Here is a 19,847-nt window from a genome sequence, read left to right as displayed (position 1 = left end):
AAGGAAAAGTCAAGGATAACTGTCGCTGATGACGACAGCATTTTTGTTATTGAGCTCCTGCTAGCCCTTTCCCAAAGATGCCATAATTTTTCGCAAATTTTGCTTTTCGCAACCGTGCCAAAACAAGTGCTGTTGCTGAAATCGCATCCATATTTTCAGAAAATGCTCCAAAGCTGCTAATATCGCAACCTAGAATTGGAGAGCTCTTGTGCAAAAACCACAAAAAAGGGAGGAGAAATAGCAGAAGTGCAGCGACAGCAAACTCGTAGATCTACACCCCTTCCTATACCACTTCACACAGTGCCAGTAGCCTGTTGCACGTACATGTATCCTACATGAAGACCTACATCATTCCAGTGCAAGGGAAATGGAATGCACATTATCATAACTACGGCTTATCTACTGTTTCTCTGAAATCAGTCTGAAGGCAGGCGAGAAATGAGCATTTGTCCCACATGTAGTCCGCGAGTCGGTGACTAGAACTTTTGACCCCATGCCATGGGGTCAATTCAGACTCAATTGCGCCAAGGTTGCGGAAAAGTTGCGAATAGTTCGCGAAAATGAAGAAAGATGCGAAAGTTACGATTTCTTCCTAAACAACGAAAAGTTGCAAAAAAGTGGCGAGCATCTTTGGGAAGGGGCTAGCTCCTGCTGCTGCTCAACCTGCTACAAAATGTGAACATGAGTCTGTTTTGTCCAACCTTTGTGCTCGTTTTCGACCTTGGTGACTGATTGTGTTGGGAAAGTCCCGAAGATGCCTTGCATTTTCCGAAAAGCCCATCAAAATTCGATATCTTGCTTAAAACCTGCCGGCAACTTGCGTATCCGGTATTTTGCTCAAAGAATTGCTAACAAATTTGGGTTATGACTAGTACGAGTGCGGCAAAAAGCTCAACTCTCAACTCCCGTTCATTCTCTTCCAAGTTCACGATCTCTCTGTACGTCTCGTGGAATTTGTCCTCCATTCCCTTCAGGGCGGTTATTTCTGCCTTCAATTACCTTCCCACTTCTGTGAAGTCTGACAGGGATGAGCACAGGCTCACAACAGCATGATTGCTACCAGAAAGACTTGAACCTTTGTAGGTGGCGTCCTGTGATTCACTCAGTGCAGCAACAAGTTCGGTCCTCATTGCTTTCCGCGGGATGTCCAGACCACGCTGTCGGATGAGGTCCCTCAGCTCTGAGTGGATCAATAAAACAATGTCCACTTTGTCAGTGGACTTGCCAGCCATATACTGGGTACAAAGTAAAATGGAATCCGAGCCCCAAAAGGCGCAAGGAATAGGTCTTTTGCCAAATAAGACACGCAGTGACTTGGCGGGGCATGGCATGCGTACTGAATGCGTGACCCAGGCACGCCATACATGCAGTGCATTCCTCCCAGCGCGAGCTCTTGTTCTGGAACCGCAACGATCAATCACCGCGTTTGGCGTGTACTCACCCAGGCGGCCAGAAAAAACGAGACTCTCTCCTGGATCGGAAAAAACTGACAGCGAAGGATTCTATTTTCTTCTCGCTTCTTCATTGCTGTCCGATTTGTAGAAAGGTTTTTTTGCATTTACTTCTTGCTGGACCTTTGTGATATGTTTGATACATGGCTGATGAAGCGGTCAATGAGCCGAGCACATCTCTTGTGGCGGTACGTTGGCAACTTGCGATGAAGGGAATGTTGATAGTAGTCCTGCGAGGGAGAATCAAGTTGAATTAGCGATCCCAAAGCTCGGTTTTTGATGCCTTTGGACAACGAGTCCTTTGAAAAATGGACAATCAACCAGTTGAAGACTTACCTGCGAGCTAGAGAAGCCGGAGTGTCCAGGAAACGGGGTAATTTGCTCGATCGGTAAGTACCACTTCAGGATGCAGTCTTCAACATTTCGCACAAGTACATTTTATCGATACATGTTTTACATTCTAACTTTCTCCATCTGTTCAGGGCCTGGTTCTATCACATCGATCCAATACTGTGCACTCCAGATATATTTGGCGGCAGGCATTGGCAAGGAAAGCGGAAACCCGCTGCCATTCAGAGCATTGTTGACGCTGAGCTCGTGGAACTTCGCGGCGGCCCATAGCGACGCAATGAGCATAATTGTCCCTCTAGCAGCTACATTTCGTCCTAGTTTTCCTGAAACTGGGTCCAGCTCTGCTCTACCAAAGGATCTATTGTATGGTTGCAAAGATACTTTTATATTCGCCCTTGTAAGTCTGTTGTGACCATGGAAATTGATAAACCGCCAGCACTAATATTCATCAAGAGGGGTTTTATTATTCATTGCACTTTTTGCAAATATTGCAATCTAAATTATATCATACTATCCACATTTATACCGACTAAGTCATTAGCTGCTCCGTATTGTGCATGATTGTTCAGGCATGACAAAATTTGTGTTGCTGAAGATCGATTCGCCATGCAATGCTAGCAACAGTTGGCATGGAAAACATATTTGCTTCAGCAAGTAAAGGAGCCTAGGATACTGTGAGCAGGCAGCGAACAATCCATATCTGAATGATGATAGGGAAAAGAATTGTTGGAACGATCTTTGAAAAGATAGAGAACTCCCTGGTTCGCTCCATCAGACACTCAACATGAATTCGTAACGTGGCAATTGGTTGCGTTTTCTGGACATCTTCTAAGGCCATCTGTTGCTTGATCGCTTGAACGGGGGAATGTTCAACTTTACGCCATGTGGCATCAAGAGATCCCCGATGTCAAATCCTTGGTCTGCCATAATCAAAGTCCCATAGCCTGCTACTGGCAGAAGATCTAAGTAGTGGCTTCTGATTGTGAGCTCGTGGTCACTGGTGGATCCCGTAAATAATATAATATAATAATCTGTATTTCAGATGACTTGGAGGTAAGCACCGCACCACCATCTGGGGTCATACGGATGATGCACTTCAAGGTAGTAACGTTATGCGTCTTATATGAGCTGTAGAGTTGCGACTGCGCAGACAGACTGGAATCGATATTACATTTCAGCACTGTAGCATCTATGATCATGAATGTTGTAGGATGCAGCTTTTTGAAAACATCCAGCAATCGTTCTGCCAATTGGGAAGGACGCGGCGAGATTGGTATGTGTGCCATGGCGAAGACTAACCATGGTAATGAAAAAGCTCTCCACGCCAATTAACCTAATCTTCCGTTCATCACCTGGTTTCCTTTTCCTGGAATCGGCATCCACTGGTTTACTGCGAAAGGAAAGACGCTCTTATTATCCAGGTGAAGAAATTGAATACATGCATCCAACGCAGCAAGCAAAGGAAAACCAGTGTAGTACTGAATGTCAGAGTCTTCAAACCGAGCTAAATCTCCAGGCTGAACTCCACTTGGATATCGTCGATAGCGACTATAGTATTCATCAGTGAAATGGTTAGAACACACCACTATATTGTATGACATGATGGTACCCGTAGCCATTCCGCTCATCTCAACGAATGGCGGCAATCCAAGACTTTCTTGTGTCCAACTCGTCACTGCTCACGCTCTTAGCTTCTCCAGTTTTCGATTCCTTGCTAGCAGGGAAGACATTGAACAAAGTATTTTGTCTGAACGTCGGTCGCTGTTGCACTGCGGAACGCAGCAGTGTCGCCTTTCCCATGGCTAAAAAATCTGGAGAGATCTTCTAGAAAACAAAACTAAACCCTTTACAAGAACTAGGCAGAGAAAATCCAGTGACCGTCCTCATTATATTATTCTAGAATGTCGATCGCGATCGCGATCGCTTGAAGAAACATAGTTTTTGAAAAACACAAGGAAAACAAAAAAAGGAAAGTCACTATTTTCTCGACGCGTGGGTGAGTACACGCCAAACGCGGTGATTGATCGTTGCGGTTCAGGAACAAGAGCTCGCGCGTGACTCGTAATGCACTGCATGTATGGTGTGCCCGGGTCACGCATTCAGTACACATGCCATGCCCCGCCAAGTCACTGTGTGTCTTATTTGGCAAAAGACCTATCACGAAAAAGGTGGACCCTTTCCTGGAGCTCCAAAAAAGGTCTACTGCTCTCAACGGAGTCAAGGGAAAACCAGCAAGTAAGACTCGGATGAAGAGGCAAGGTATAAATTTAGAAGCTAGAGAAGACCAAAATGTCACATGTTATCCGTAGTTTGTGTCCAACGCTAACAGTTTTAACCCAGGTGTTGTGTGGTCAGAAGGTGCAACAGCTAGCACAATACTCACTGATGTGCCACTGGCATTCAACGACCTGATGAGAAGCTCTATCACGTCTTGGATGCGCAAACCAACCGTCTTCCAACTTGGAAGGGTAGAAAAAAAAACAGAATTCCCATTACTTGCTTCATTAATATGTTTTTTTACACTTTTGCCAGCTAGCTGGCCTCTGCGCACACCGCAGACACACCCACACACAACAGAAAGATACAGATCACAATAGTAGTAGTGTGGTCTTTGTTCACTGACGGTGGAATATGGAAGAGCTTAGCGTAGTGTATACATGAGCAAGAAGAAGGGCATGCCACCTCACACATATACATGTACACGTATGTACCAGACCAACATGGTGCAAAAAGTGAACCACTGTGGTGAATGGGGCCGCCGGATAATTAACCAACCCGAAGCTGGCGGAAAAAACCCCAGGACCCCGGCGGAGGCACATTCCTGAGGAAAAACCGGTTAGAATATCCCCATCAGATAAATGAAAAAACGTAGCCTGCTGGACCTATCCAGAAGTGAGAATAAAGGGGAGGGCGGTTGGGAAACTACAACAAAAAGAGAAAGACCACGATGAAGAGAAAAGCTTGAGATCACTTAAAAAATCCAGTTAACACAATCCTGGTACCGTAACTAAGGTGAAAATGCTGGCAAAAATTAAATTTTTCTTTTCATTCGCTACGCTCAGCCAACGACAAAATAACACTAATTTTTATTTTTTTATGGAGCAAATCCAAAAGCGAGTTTCTTCCCAATAATAAGAAGGGGAAGAGACAACGTATAAGAGAAGGAAGAGATGAAGGTAAAAGCCCGGTGGTCGTATCTACAGCAAAACAAAAGCCAGGGTGGACAGCCTATTGACTTCCAGGAAGACGTCCATTAGGGACTTCTCGGAGTTCTCAGCAACAGGTGCTCCATTGATGTACTGATCTTGCTGATTATCACCATCGCCAGTGATGTCGGACTGTCCTCACAACTGTAACGAACAAGGAACACACAAATCAAGAGTAGGGTCAAACGAATCAAAAGAAACCAGCAAATACACAGAAAAGCTTTCACCAGGATGAACGTCTTTGGCCAGCGTAATACCAAGATTCTACAGTGTTCAACTACCATCGCGTCTTTTCGCCGATGGCCGAGATTTTTTGATGTGCAATGTTAACGTAACCTTTTTCAGGAAACATCACGCGTGTCGTACAGAGCACGTGCAGAGTCGCAGACGCCGCAGAGCAGTGGGAGTGCACGTGCTGGGCTCCGACCTTCAACAGGAGTCTGTGTTTTTGTGGTTTTTGTGCTGTTTTGTTTTTGACTGAAGAACTTTAAGCTCTCCCACTCCTGCAGTATTTCCTGCACACGGGTTTTTCCTGATGTCAAAGTACGTGCACTATCTTCCGGACAGCGGATATGACTTGAAAACTGAAAATCATTTTCAATCAAGCAAGACTGGATGATTACGCCGAGATGCGTTCAACATAAGGGTTTGTGTTAAACCTTTCCAGCTACCCACAGTCAACTGGGATCTTGTGGCCAGGCACAAGGGGTACATGGATGCAGCTAATGGGGCCGTTCTCGGCACTTGTGCCAGTGGTTGTGAGACTTATCCACTCACCCCCACCGTTAGGCGCTGCATCTGCCGCTAGGATTTACCGGGTGTTAGCGGCCGTCGTGAGTTTCCTTCGGGAACGGACACGATAATTTACTTACTTACTTTCCAACAATTCGCCCACACTTTTACGTTCAATAGTGGACAACAACATTTTGGGGATTGATGAGCGCTTCGCTGCAGGGGCCATGTTTTCCATTTGGGGATAAACAAGGGTTACCACGATTCTCTCTTCCATAGAGAGGTGCATCTCGGCCAGTAGCCCTGTCCGAGACTACAATGATGCAAAATAGGAGAAGAAGAAGAAACACCCAGCGATTGAGAGTTTGTGTTTGTGAGTGTGCACATGTGTGTGCACGTGTGTGTGTGTGTGTGTGGATGTTTGGATGTGTGTCTGTGTGTGTCTGTGTGTGTGTCCCATATGGTGCAGTGGTATGGGAAGCGATTTCCAATCGATAGATTGCGGGTTCGATTCCCAACGATTATGGTCACACACGTCTTTCTTCTCTTTCTCAGACTCTTCCTGTCTTTTCTTTCATTCTCCTGGGTGGTTACCAACAGCCAATGCATGCCGGAGTATGTGGTGTGATGTGTGTGCGGGAAAAAAATAAAAAGACCAAAAAGTAGGGATTCACTGGCCAGAAAAAGCCACTTCATAGCTGTGTGGTGTAGACCAGGCTGGATAGTGGCGGTCAATTATTCAGCCTTACAAGCTGCTGAATGGTGTAATCCCAGCACACGTTGCTATGTCTAACATAGCTGTTCGCTATCATTGCTTCCGCGATGGGCATGTCTGAGGTCATAGGTGTCTGTGTGTGTACGCGCGCGTGTGTGTGTGTGTGTGTGTGTGTGTGTGTGTGTGTGTGTGTGTGCAATGGTGTGGGCATGTGTGGATTTGGCATTTAAGTCCCCAGCTCTATTCTATTCCCATACACGATGGAGACTTGGCAACTTCACGCCTGCACCTAACTCTTGCGCTATGATACACGTCGCCTATGATAGCCCTCAGAATTCCCCACCTTACTCCCCTTTATGTTCAGGCTGCCCGTTTTGGAGCCCTCAGTTGCCTGACGATCGTAGTAATACGTGAAACTCAGAGTTGTCACAAAGCTTCAAATCTCTCTTGTAATACAGAAATACCTATATTCTGCCTGTGGCTACTCACAGAGAAAGAGTGGTCGCAACTGTAAATTCCGCATGTAACTGTTCGCTTGGAAATATAGTGGTCACAACTGTGACAGCTCAAAGGGAATTATAATTTCCACAACAAATCCTGCAGTACGAATCACTCCGCGAGCAGTCATGAACTGTGTGCATTACACATGTACATGTATGGTGATTTGTAACTGGTCATGGGGCATTGTGACTGGTAAGCTTATTTGTGACTGGTCATGGGGAGTTTGTGACTGTTTGACTGGTCACGGGGACCGGGATTGGTCATGGGGCCTTGACTGGTCACTGAATCCTGCATATAATTATACTGTACAAGGACCTTCTTTGATATTCAAAAACTAACTGTCTTGTACAGGGGCTGATCCAGAGATCTCTACAGGGGGATGCAGTTTATCCAAAGCTGAATAGCTGATACATGTATAGTACATGCATATGAATTCCAGTACAGTCAGACCTCGCCTAACCTCACACATCCGTTTTCCACAGAAGTATCCTGATAGGTGAGGGAACGGATAAACAAACATACTGTATGTTTGCATGGCATATGCTGTAAATCGTTAACCTAGGATTTTCTTGCGGATGTTGCGAGGGATCCGGATAAAAGAGGGCCGGAAAAGCGAGGTCTGCCTGTAGTACCTTTGCGAAATTTAGGGGATTCCCCTGAACCCCTGGAACCCCTGGACTCGTCCCTGTTATAGCATACAGTGCTGTATAGCACCTTACCTGGGTGAGTTGCTCGTTTCGTTTTTTCTCATACTCTGCTTCGCGTTGTGCTCTTTTCTTCATAAACACTGAAAATAATTCCATGGTAATGTCTGCTCTCTGGTCCAGGTTGGCAGCCCGTACTATCTTCTCATCACGTGATAGGTCCGGCCACAATTCATCCAGCTCTTCTTCGTCCGGACATCTATGTTCCGTTTTGAGTAGAATTGCTAAATCTGCATTCAGTGAAAACTGCATCACGTGACCAAACAACAAACGAGGCAGAGTACAGCAAGGGTATGACAATAATGTACAGAGTACAGAGTACAAAAGAGTATGGCAAGGGTACATGCGAACCAGCGTGTATCACTGTATATTGACTAGAACAGTGATATGTATACAAGAAGACTAAAGATAATAATTGTATGAGCCGTCGACGGACTAAATGTACCTTAGGACCTGATTTCAATTTTCATCAAAATGTGACGTCAAAGGTACTCAAAGAAAACGCGACCGCGATCGATCGTGAAGGCAATGAAGTCGATCTTGACTTTTTTTGTTTGCAGGTTAGATCGATCAATCGATCCATTGTAGGCAGCCAGAATGGCGAGTACTAGTAACAATGTTGCATCGAGTTTGTCGGTGTGCCGCATGAAGTCGCGTCTCTCCTAGACGAGCACGAAGAGTCGTTTTACTGCGATGTCCCCAGTTACCACGACAGCGAGCGCAAAGATTGCGATGACGCAAACGACAACTCGTTTGCAGAGAAGTGCCAGCTCCGTCCGTCTGATAACGACGAAGACGAGAGTTATAATGACTTGGAGCAGGAAGGTCCACGTGTCGAGGAAACCCTAATCGCCACAGAGATCGTGGACTGGATGTCAATCGGATGTAGCTGCGCTGGTGACAATCACTTTGCTGCGCTTGACAAGGACCTCTGGAAAATCGCGTCATGTCGCTCGCCGGCTGAAGCGCCGCTCTCGCCAAAGTCACAGCCCACTCTTCAAAAAGTACGGACTGGATGAACTGGCTGCCTCAGTGACCACGGGATTCGCGAACTCGGCAACAAGTATGATACTGTATAAATTTACATAGCCGAATTTGACAATTATAGTGCATTGTACAATATTATGGAGAATTCAAGGTACTTGCAAGGCTAATATTGATTCGAAAGTTTGTCTCATGGAAGTCTACATACTAAAGTACGTTTTCCATATAAAAAGGAAATTTCAAAAATTTCACACCTATAAGTAGTCCATTTACTGAGATCATGGCTCATAAACAAATCCGAAGAGAAGGAAAGAACAACTGAAGAGGCAAAGCACATGAAGCACGGAAGTATCTCCCAAGCCAAGTAAGCATGCCGTTATGGTGCGAGATCATACAACTGTGGTACAAATCTAGTACGGGAGTACATAAACTACAGGTCACATATGCCATGGGGAATCCATATACATTAAGCAGTACCACTATAATGACTGATAGAATGATAGAATCACCCGTACACATTTCAGACGTGCGTTTCACAGTAGCACTTTGATTCGAATTCACTCACCAGTGCTTGGGATGGCAGGCCTGTATCTGCTGTTGCCCATAGATTAGCCGCTCCCATCTGAGCCACTGCGGTCAACACAAGAGAAGTACCACCGGTAAACGTACTTGGTAATGTAATTTCACAATTTCCAGACAATCAATTTGTGCACACTAGCATGCCAGCAGCATTCCTACCTCCGCATTCACCATGTCAAAATCATATCCCACCACAGCCCTGGACAACAGGAGCATACATCAAACTGCCTTACTTCCTGTGCCGCTCGGATCAGACTGTGCTGTGTCGCTGGAGTAGAAAGTGCCAGTGCCACCTTTTTCCGGTAGAATGTCGTTTCCAGACATCTGTACAGAAGACCAGCAGTAAGGAATACACAGTTACTGAGATCCAGCAGTGTAACTCTGCCAAGGTTTTGAAAAGGTGAGAAAGACAGAACGGAATAAAAACTGATGCAATATTTTAGCCTGGACAAAAAGGGAGTGACTCTGCGAAAGCGCGTTCCCCACCACGGTACAAGCCTGTATAATAATTATACATGTTTGTACTGTACGAGGTGATTTGGCTTTTTTAACATTTTGGCATTTTTTAATATAATTAATGTGTAAAATATGCTTTTCTTCTGGCTGTTTCTCTGCTCCGGATGGCTGCATCGAAACATGGGTGGTGGCAATTGAGAGCCAGTTTATCCTGGATCAACATTGACCAGAAAATTTGGTGTTGATAGTGTAATTCTTCCTGCCACGTCGGTATAACTAGTGGTGGGTACTTTGCCATTTTCTGTAAAATGTGTCAAATAAGGAGGGCAGTGAATTCCTTCCGCAGGGCCTTTTGCCGACATCAGGCCGTCTTCCCATCACTAAAGACAATAATGAAGAACAGTAGGTAAAGGAAACTCTCTGTGAGAATGAAAACATGGCTGCGATGCTATGCTACCTATCCAAATCTACCGTATGACACAGCCACTAGTTACAAATACAAAAACACGGCTTTCGCAACATACAATGCAGTTGGCAGGTTAATTTTCATCCAATAGCAATCCTTCAAGTGATATCTATCAACTTCAGAACATTGTTGACCAAATATCCCAGTTTGTGATGCCATTTTCACAAATTTGTAAAAAATGACACACCATTTATTTCAATCCAGAGAATACTATAGAAAATAGGACATGATTCTATACACTTTCCAAAGTGGGATCATTTCCATTTGAGACAACAGGCATGAAGGATAGCACTTCCACTTGCAACGTAGCTTGCCTAGAAGTGGCGTATTTATATTATTTGGTGGAATATTGGCGGCCCTTTCTAGCACCAAAGTATTGTTTTTGTTACTTGACCTTGCAATGTCCATTTGATGAAAACCAGTTTGGCTTCAGGAAACATTGTTCCACCGTGCAGCTGCTAACGAAAGTCACGAAGGACTGGCTCCATGCCCGTGATGGAGGCCTTTCCGCAGGTCTAGCCTGCATAAACCTACGGAAAGCGTTTGACGCAGTCCGCCACCAAATACTCCTCGAGTCCCTCTCCAGCGCAGGAATTGGTGGAATACCACTGAACTGGTTTGCGTCGTATCTGTCGGAAAGGACACTGCGGCTTGTAACCCAACGTGGATGCTCCAGCACCTTGGTCATCTCAAGTGGAGTTCCTCAGGGCACTGTCCTGGGGCCTGTGCTGTTCAATTTGTATGTCCGTGAGCTCCCCAAGACCGCAGAAGCGCATGGTTTTCATCTCCCCATGTTCACCTATGACATGACTCTGTACACATCCCACAAATCCCTTCACCTTGCCGCACAAACACTTAACTTGGCGCTCTCGTCACTCTCTGCTGCTGTATTGGACCTTGGTCTAATGGTTAATGTAGACAAGCCTGTTGTCTTGTTCCTCTCCCCATCCCCAGTTCCAAACCCGCCTCCACTTATCTCCATAAATCATGTCCCTCTGACCGTTGTTGACTCAACCAGAATCCTAGGCGTATACATAGACTGCCGCTTGACCTGGACACCCCATATTGATGGCATTGTGCGCAAGGTGTCAAAGAAGATAGGCGCTCTCCAGGGGTCTTTCAGATGTTTGTCAATACCTGCTCGCCGTTCCTGCTGTCATTCTCCCGGATCTTTTGTATTGCTCCCAGTCTTTCCTCACGAAGTTGTCTGATCAGGATAGGAACAGATTACAATCACTGTTTCTGCGGGCTGTTCGCCAAGCATGTTGGGCGACCACTACTACTGAAGTGAATATATCGCAACAATATTGCTCAAACCTGAAAATGGGGGTGCGACTTATAATCGGGGAAATACGGTATCCTAAGGTCAAAAAGAGACTCAAGGGTCATAAACGTTCAGGGAAAATCCCTAAGCTATAGTCTAGACGAGTGTTTGTCAGTTCAACAAGCAACCTTGATCCAGCATTGGATTGTTGAAACTGTTGCAAAAGAAGGATCCACGAGCGGGATTGGAACCCAGCACCTCTGTGTTTTCGGGACAGTGCCCTACCGGCTAGGATACCATAGATTACACACACCGGAGATCACGCACAACTGGGATCACACACCGGGATCACGCACCCCGGCTGTTGGGCTCATCTTGCCACAAAACTCACTGGTGCGTCACTGAGGTCCACCATGCCTGGCCAGGAAGGCAATTGATGTTCCTGCTGATGGTGTTGCTCGTGCGTTGGCTCTGGCTGCTCCTGGGGTTGCTCCAGGGATTCAGGTGATGCTTGCAACTGCGGTGGCGAACCGCCAGACTGCGCTGGAGGACTCTACAAGGAACAGAAAGATCACCAATAACAGGATTCAACACAATGAATAAAGCCAGTTGCGCATTCATCATGCCTATCTTTTTCAGGAGGTTGATTACAGGATTAGGATATTCTCAGAACAAATTCACAATGCACATAGAGAGCTGGAGCACATTAAAACGGTGCCAACTAGCGGGTATTTAGATCATACTTACTGTATCACTATTATGATATTATCAGACATACATGTATCACAAAGATCACATATTGGCAAATAATTACTGTTTACATAACACTCCTTTTTAGGGAAAAGTGCAATGCTACATGGAAAAGTGCAGTGGTATTTATTGACTCAAAGCAAATTGATGTGTGTATGTGTGTGTGTGTGGGTGTGTGTGACTTTGTGTGTCTGTTTACTCACACTGCGCTGGTGTCCCGACAGTGCCTTCACCGAATATCCAGAGTAAGGTGGGTGACCATGCTGCACCGGTCTGTTGCCAGGACGATAGTACGGAGAGCTCGTATCAGCGTATACAGCTCTGCCACTCGGTCCCCTGGGGGAGAAATGCCGTTGGCGTATTACCATACTGTAACTGTTGTAGACTGCTGCCAGTCGTTGCTGGCGGCAGGGAGGCTCTTGCGGCTGCTGCTGTTCTTTCGTCTGCTGCTGTTGTTGCGGCTGCTGCTGCTGTTGTTTCGGCTGCTGTGCCTGCGGCTGCTGTTGTTGCGGCTGCTGCTGTTGTTGACGCTGCTGTAGGCGCTCAATAAGTGCCAACAAGCCTTTGTACCTTGCATATGTCTGATTCAACGAGAGCACATCATCAGGAATATCGCAAAGAAATAACAGAATACATTGCCAGCCCTCGTCAATGACACCGTAGAAGAGCACAGTGATTCAGGAACCCCGAAAAGGGAAGTGAATTGCACTTGCGCAAGAGTTCCTGCTACTGAAGCCCAGTATTCCAAGCACTCAAACATGCTTAGCTAAAGGGCCCATTGGAACACATCTCCAGATTCTCCTCAATCCAGCTGGGAATTTCCCTGAACGTGCAGGAACCTTGAGTCTCTTTTTGACCTTACTGGTATTCACTCAAATTCAAGCTATGAAAAGTCATCCACAGTTATATTACTGGTAGTAGCATGGCTAGGTATACTGAAGTCAAAACTGTGTTCACCTTGATGATCCGCCATGCCCGAGATTTTGGTGAATATTGTTGTATTTAGTTTTGTCTTCGTTTTGTTTCCCCTTCCTCCGTACATGTAGTAGTATTTGTTTCAAAAAACGTGACTAGTGATTCATGCTCAGCAGCTCATAGTAAAACATGACAAAGAAAACTATGAAAACTCACATGGTCATCAAACAGCGCCGGATTGATGCCAATGTTTGGCGCATCCAATCCATAACGCCAGGGTCGATCTGGTAAGCTGGAGTGGCCAACAGCTGCGTGGTTTCTGCGAGGTCTCCAAACCATTGACTCGCGCCTTCAATTGGACATTCTGCATGCAACAATTAAACGCACAAGGTAGAGTATTGGTCTCGTGTTTACAATGACAGATGGTCGAATAAAAGTAGGCACTGCTGACACGATAACTCGAGAATGAGATATCTGTGACTCGCTCTCTTTGTCGCTTCCCCTGTTTCGTCCTATAGGCCATTGTTGGCAATCACCCATATCTCTAATACTTGGCAGTCTCAACGACATGCTATGAAATATTGATAGCTTCCAATCTCTCTTGTGTATGATGATAATTATAAACCATGGATCATAGGACCAGTAGGACTCACCTCCTGACTCAATTCTCCACTCCGATTCCAATTTCTTCAAATAGGCTTTCGCCCTTTCTCGTGATGCACGAGCAGATGATGCATTTGCTAGTTTCCTACCACCAAAAAGCATCGCACAGCAGAAAAACTAATAAGAAATCTGGAATAAAGATTGAACTAAAATACTAATTGATTGAAGGAAATTATCATGTAGCACATGCATCTGCGTAATCCACACCAGTCCAAATCAACATAGGGAATTTAAAAACTGAACATTTTTGTTCCCTTCTCTTCATAGGCCTCTTATAGGAATACAGGAAAATGACTGAGATAGTTTATATATTTGAGTACTTAGTAAGACAGTGTAAGGATTGCAATAAACAGAACCAGCTGAAGCGACGTTGTTGTCACATGACTGTTGTTGCCGCCTTTTCAAATATGACCAAGACAGCAAATTATAACATCAGCAAAGCCGTCAGGCCCCTCTCTAAGACAGCAAATTATAACATGGGCAAAGCCTTGAGGGAGATAAACATCACCCTACAAAAACATTAGCGGGTCAAAAACAGCATGAAGATCAAATCATAATACTAACAAATTGAACGCGTCCATTAGTTCTTCCGCCTGTGTCTACGCAATATGGCATGCGTTCTATTTCTTTCCTGGCGTCAGACAGATGGAATGCTCTTCCCATTGACTGCCGTCAGGCCCCGTCTCTTATGTAAACATGGTAAAATGTCACCTAGGGTTCCCAGTAAAAAGGCAACGCCTGTTGGGACTCCCTAGTAAAATAATAAAATCTACTACTACTACTACTACTACGTACATTTATCCTCATTTGAAAATACCGCCATTCGGCAACAGGCTCTCAGCCGAACCAAATCGATAAATAAATAACTTTGCCAATGTTTCGCCCATTGTGCATCAACAGTGCATTGAGGAAGAGGAGGCAAAAAGCAAGAAACAGCTGAGTTCACGTCATAGTCTCTTTCTGCCATTTTCAACCGCTGCTTGCTGTCCAGTACTCAGGCCAGGGGTGGAAATCTGCCGTTGTTGTACCTGTGTTCAAGGGGAAAGATAATCCTTCCCACCCAGTCCATTACAGTCCTATATCATTGTTGAGTGCAGTTGCCAAATTGTATGAGTCTATGATTAGCCCAGTTTTACTCTTTTTTATCAGCTCCAGCCAGTTTGGGTTTTGTCAAAAGAGGTCAACAGTCAATCAATACAATTTTCCCCACTTCTCTCCTCATCAATCCCTACTTCTCTTTGTACATACATCTACATCTACTGTTCTTTCAATCAAATGAACTCTCGATAGGCAGATTGCCTTTGGGTCATTTCATAATAATAATAATAATAATAATAATAATAATAATAATAATAATAATAATAATAATTTCAAAATTTTGAAGGACGCTTCACGCAGCTTCATTATACTTGAATTGTTTGCAGGCAACCAACGATACCAATGGATTTGTGTGAAATGCAGTGCTCTCTTGAGTGTAGGCAGGTTGCCTGCAACAATTCAAATAATAATAATAATAATAATAATACACAGAGGCAATATGCTTTGGTTCTGCTAGAGTGCTCAATGCCTGATTCAGGCAGAGCGGCGTACACAAAGGCACACAATGAAAAACCTTGGCAAATTTATTCCGTTGTGACTCAGAGTTTCATGGCTGAACCAATCATCAGACAACGATAATGGAATAGGAGGCAGCGCTGGTATATCTAAGTGGAGAGAGGTGTGATAATACGATAGCGAGAGGAGTAATCGCGTGAATGTATACAGGGACGGGCTATTTCAGAAGCAGATGCAGTAGGCGCAGGTCTAGCACTAACAAGTACGCGCTTAATCTCGCTCACACACCACACACACACATACTAACACGCACACACATAGTAACACCCACACACACATACACGCCCACACTAACACACACACACACATACACCCACCCACAACACCCTAACTTGCACACGGGCGCACGCACACACAGGACACCCACCCACCCACAACACCCTAACTCGCACACGCACAAACACACGCACACACGCATATACACACACCTATAGACACATGTCCACACGTATACACAGGCATCTGCATTCGTACGACAAATCTAAGCGCACACAAACTCCTACAATCACGCGTCAAAAAAAACCGCAGCGGTCATAGCTGTCTATGTAATAGGGGTGGCCAGCAGAAACTTGCGCTGGTGAGGGCATTTAGATACCAGCTCACTTCTCTTGTTTAGGGAGGTAGCTTTTGAAGCTTTCAGGATGTGGAACTTTTCGGTTAAGCATAGGCCACACTTCTTGCTGATGTTACTGTACGAAGGTGCTCTATCCTTGATCTCCCATCTGATGTCGAATCCGCGGTTCTCGTTTTTCAGATCCCAGATGTGCTTGGACAACTTAGTCGATGCGGCGTACTTTTCATGGCGGAAGTCCGAAGTGTGTTTGTTGTAGCGCTGCTTGAATGTGGTAGCAGTCATGCCGACGTAGGTCTTGGCTTCGTTGGATGCTACATGCGCCTCGTACACGACGTCGGAAGACTGGCAGTCACCGTTGAGGGGGCACGACGCCTTGACCCGACAATTACATGGCACAACTGGCGGTCGTGAGTGAAGTTTTGCAGCATTGTGCCCTTTGATAATCGACGCTACGTTCTTCATACAGCTGTAGCTTACTTTTGTTGTGTTCTTGTTAAACACCTTGTGTAGCGCCGACCCTTCAGGGAAGTGTTTCTTGACGAGGTATAGAAACTTTGCGCCAACGTTGGTTTTGACTGTGGTACTGTACGGCGGGTTAAACCAGATGACGTCACGGCTGCGCCCTTTCTTCGCTTTTTTCTTCTTGTTGCTCGGTTCATCCTTGTATGTCCTGGTTTTCGGGTGGCCACTTCAGGCCAGTGCTACACAAGGTGTTTAACTACACAAGGTGTTTAACGGCAGGAGTGGGCGTTCTGTCACAGACTCCCTCAGACCCAAGGCAATTTTTGAAGTTTTTTAGGTTCAGGGCGTGCTACGAGGTCAACAACAGCAACAAGAACAACAAGAACAACAACAACAACAACTACAACAATAACAACAACAACAACATCAGCCGCAACAAGAGCAGCAACAACAACAACAACAACCACAGCAGCAACAAGAGCTGCAACAACAACAGTGACAACAACAATAACAACAGCAGCAACAACAGCAGCAACACAGCAACAACAGCAGCAACAACAGCAGCATCAAAAACAGCAGCAACAACAGCATCAACAACAGCAGCATCAACAACAGCAGCAACAACAGCAGCCGCTGTAACAGCTACAACAATAGCAACAACAACAGCAGCAGCAACAATAGCAACAACAACAGCAGCAACAACAGCAGGAACAACAGCAACAACAGCAGCAGCAACAACAGCAGCAATAACATCAGGAACAACAGTAACAACAACAGGAGCAGCAATAGCCGGAACAACAGCAACAACAGCAACAACGACAGCAACAACAACATTGTGCTATATTGAAGAATTGGAGATGGTTCCAATTTGCTCCGGGAAATACCTTCTTTGATCTCGCTCATCGTCCTGAAGATGACTCAGGTTTTCCCGCGGCTTCCGAGCCGGCTTTTCCTGCTGCGGGATCAAACCTTTTTCAGCACTCATGGTGACCGTGACTACTGCGTGTGACGGTTGTAGGCAAACAAACTTTGCAAGGAAAGCAAAAAGAGCGGGGAACGCAAGAAGAGTTTGGGAGAGTCTGTAGCTGCTTCTTACTCTGTCAATCCAGGAAAGTTATGCTGGTTTTCATGAGGAACGTGGTTTTATAAAGGAGAAAGCTTCTCCGCTCTCCTACGCGACATAGCGTGACTGACTTCCGTGAACCATTCCACCTCTCAAAGAGATAATTAGTTTTTCAGTACAGTGTGTATGGTTCAAGTGCATGTTGACCCTACATCAGCCACACACATACTTCGGCTTCTTGGCACCTTTTAACTTGCGGTAAACAGAATACAATGGGCTTGGACCGATAGTTGGATGCGCGGGGATAGATCACCCTCGTATCAGAGAATGCATGGCTAGTTTCCTGCAGACCTATTGGTTGAGAACTATTGAGCAGATCAATGATTATTGCGTATTAGAACCTTCACTATACTGTCGTTTTATTCTCTACCAACGCGCAGTTTTGGCGAACAATAGTAGAGGTCCGCAAGGGCTTCCTGCGTCACAACTCGGTGCGCTCTGTAAGGAGCTGAATGTGCTGCAAGCCTACCCACCAACCCGAATAGAAACTTTGCCGTGTATTTGGCCCCCAACAGCGAATCGCAACACCACGACGACACTGAGATGGCCGCAGAAACCCTGATCACTGGTCCATCCGCACAGCAGATCAACTCTGAGACTGAGGACGTTACGTGTTTCAGCATAGCACTCGTATTGGATCTTCATTGCCCGATGGGCTCGCATGCACTACCGCATGACTATACTGTAGTACGCGTTCGACCAAGGAGAGTGGGCCCTTTCTGCTCCAGCGAAGTATTGCTCCTATTGCAAGAAGATTGATCGTGACAACTGAAATTTTGGATTCCTATCCGCGTAGCGCTACAAGACCAGTAGTAGGTGAGAGTACGTTTACTGGTGTACATGAGGATGCAGCAAGGCTTAGGGTGCTGCTGAACTGGTGCGGCAAGGGTGCTGCTGCACCAGTGCGGCAAGGGTGCTGCTGCACCAGTGCGGCAAGGGAGCTGCTGCACTGGTGCGGCAAGGGTGCTGCTGCACCGGTGCAGCAAGGGTGCTGCTGCACTGGTACGCCGGGTCGCACGCCTCCTGTCGCTGCGTGGGAGGGAGGCGTGGTGGTTTCCGATCTTCGCTGCAGGCTGGCTTTGGCCCTGTTGCGTTTGAGTGTTGTGTGTCTGCTTGGGGCTCAACGAGTTTGGAGGCCGCCTATGGAGGACTGTGGCTCCCTGGCTGTCGTGGATGCTAAGGTGGCCCTTTGAGCCTTGGCCCATGCTTGTAACTTGAGCATGTGTGAGCTTCTCTAGCTCTCTGATCACTTTATTTTAATTTTAAAAGTTTTGTGGAAATTAACCAAGAAAAATGGCTTTCATTATATGAGTTGTTTTCCATTCCTTAAAATGGCAAATTGTGTTTTGTTCGCCCATAAAAGAAGCTTTAGGCAACCCTACAAATAAATAAAACGAGACTTTGCACTTCACGCTTTTTTCAAATTTCCAAAGTGTGAAGAACTGTGCGTTGGATCGATATTTTTCCCCTTGACTTTGCCCACTGTCGCCCTGAAATCTCACGTCGCAACGTGAGGAATGCCATTTTGGCCGTGAGATCTCCCTTAGGAAATTGAAAAAAAAGTGAACTGCGTAAATTCTCTGGTGCCAACCTACTAGCCGCACTGTACCTAGTCTATGGTCAGTCGTCCGTTATAATGTACTTTTTTATTTTATTTTTACCTGTTACATGTGACAACCAAATCATGCTTGAAGCGTCATCCAGCTACCTCAGCCGACTGGACCGAGTCCAGCACAGCGCCCTCGGAATCATCGGTCCAGCACAGCGCCCTCGGAATCATCGGTCCGGGAGCAATACTGCCTAGTCTGGCAATCAGACGGACAGTAGCTGCCCTAGCTTGTTTATACAAACTACAAGTAATTACGGGCCCACCTCAGCTTCTCGCGGTTCTGCCAGCTCGCCGTCAGCAGTCGGCCAACCCGCGAACCCGGAGCGACAATGCCAGCGCTGCTGGCCACCAGTTTCAACTGGACGCCAGCCTGCCAGCCTCTACCTTGTTAGTCCTGAAGCGATCATTTCCCCACTGTGTGCTCCACCAGTGGAATGCATTGCCCTGTGATCTGCTCCTGCATCTTTCCTATCGCAGCCGAATGCAGGCATTCATTACGCAGGTATACCGCTACCTGCGCGCGGAGAACTGGATGTGGGCTACTGACTCAGTCTAATCGCACCTATCTAGTATCTTCATGTAGGTATTGCTCTCATTTTCCTTGTTTTCTCTACTCTCTGTCTCTGTCTCTCTCATTCTTTTCTCTCTCTCTCTCCCTCTCTCTCTCTCGGTCTCTCTGTCTCTCTCTCTGTGTCTCTCTCTCTCTCTCTCTCTCTCTCTCTCTCTCT

General features: G+C 46.0%; 1 protein-coding gene across 1 annotated transcript; it reads right to left on the bottom strand.

Annotated features, from left to right (window-relative positions):
- Positions 1–5,083: 5,083 nt before the first annotated feature.
- LOC135815901 (myb-like protein AA) lies at positions 5,084–13,413 on the bottom strand. The gene is made up of 5 exons (XM_065329285.1): positions 13,291–13,413; positions 12,363–12,740; positions 11,801–11,962; positions 7,676–7,906; positions 5,084–5,152 (listed from the first exon to the last, which is right to left on the bottom strand). The coding sequence occupies exons 1-5, from the start codon at positions 13,411–13,413 to the stop codon at positions 5,147–5,149; spliced, it is 900 nt and encodes a 299-aa protein (XP_065185357.1). The 3' UTR covers positions 5,084–5,146.
- Positions 13,414–19,847: the final 6,434 nt, after the last annotated feature.

This window comes from Sycon ciliatum, chromosome 1 (genome assembly GCF_964019385.1).
Source record: "Sycon ciliatum chromosome 1, ocSycCili1.1, whole genome shotgun sequence".
Lineage (NCBI taxonomy): Eukaryota > Metazoa > Porifera > Calcarea > Leucosolenida > Sycettidae > Sycon > Sycon ciliatum.
The sequence above is the reverse complement of the archived record's forward strand: the minus strand, read 5'-3'. Positions and strand labels throughout refer to the sequence as shown.

Excerpts from the sequence above, each read along its gene's own strand:
- LOC135815901 (XM_065329285.1), bottom strand. The coding sequence starts at position 13,413 with ATGGTTTGGAGACCTCGCAGAAACCACGCAGCTGTTGGCCACTCCAGC. Across the intron at positions 12,741-13,290 it reads CGGCGCTGTTTGATGACCAT|ACATATGCAAGGTACAAAGG; the intron begins GTGAGTTTTCAT and ends TCGTTGAATCAG. Across the intron at positions 11,963-12,362 it reads TGTCGGGACACCAGCGCAGT|AGTCCTCCAGCGCAGTCTGG; the intron begins GTGAGTAAACAG and ends TGTTCCTTGTAG.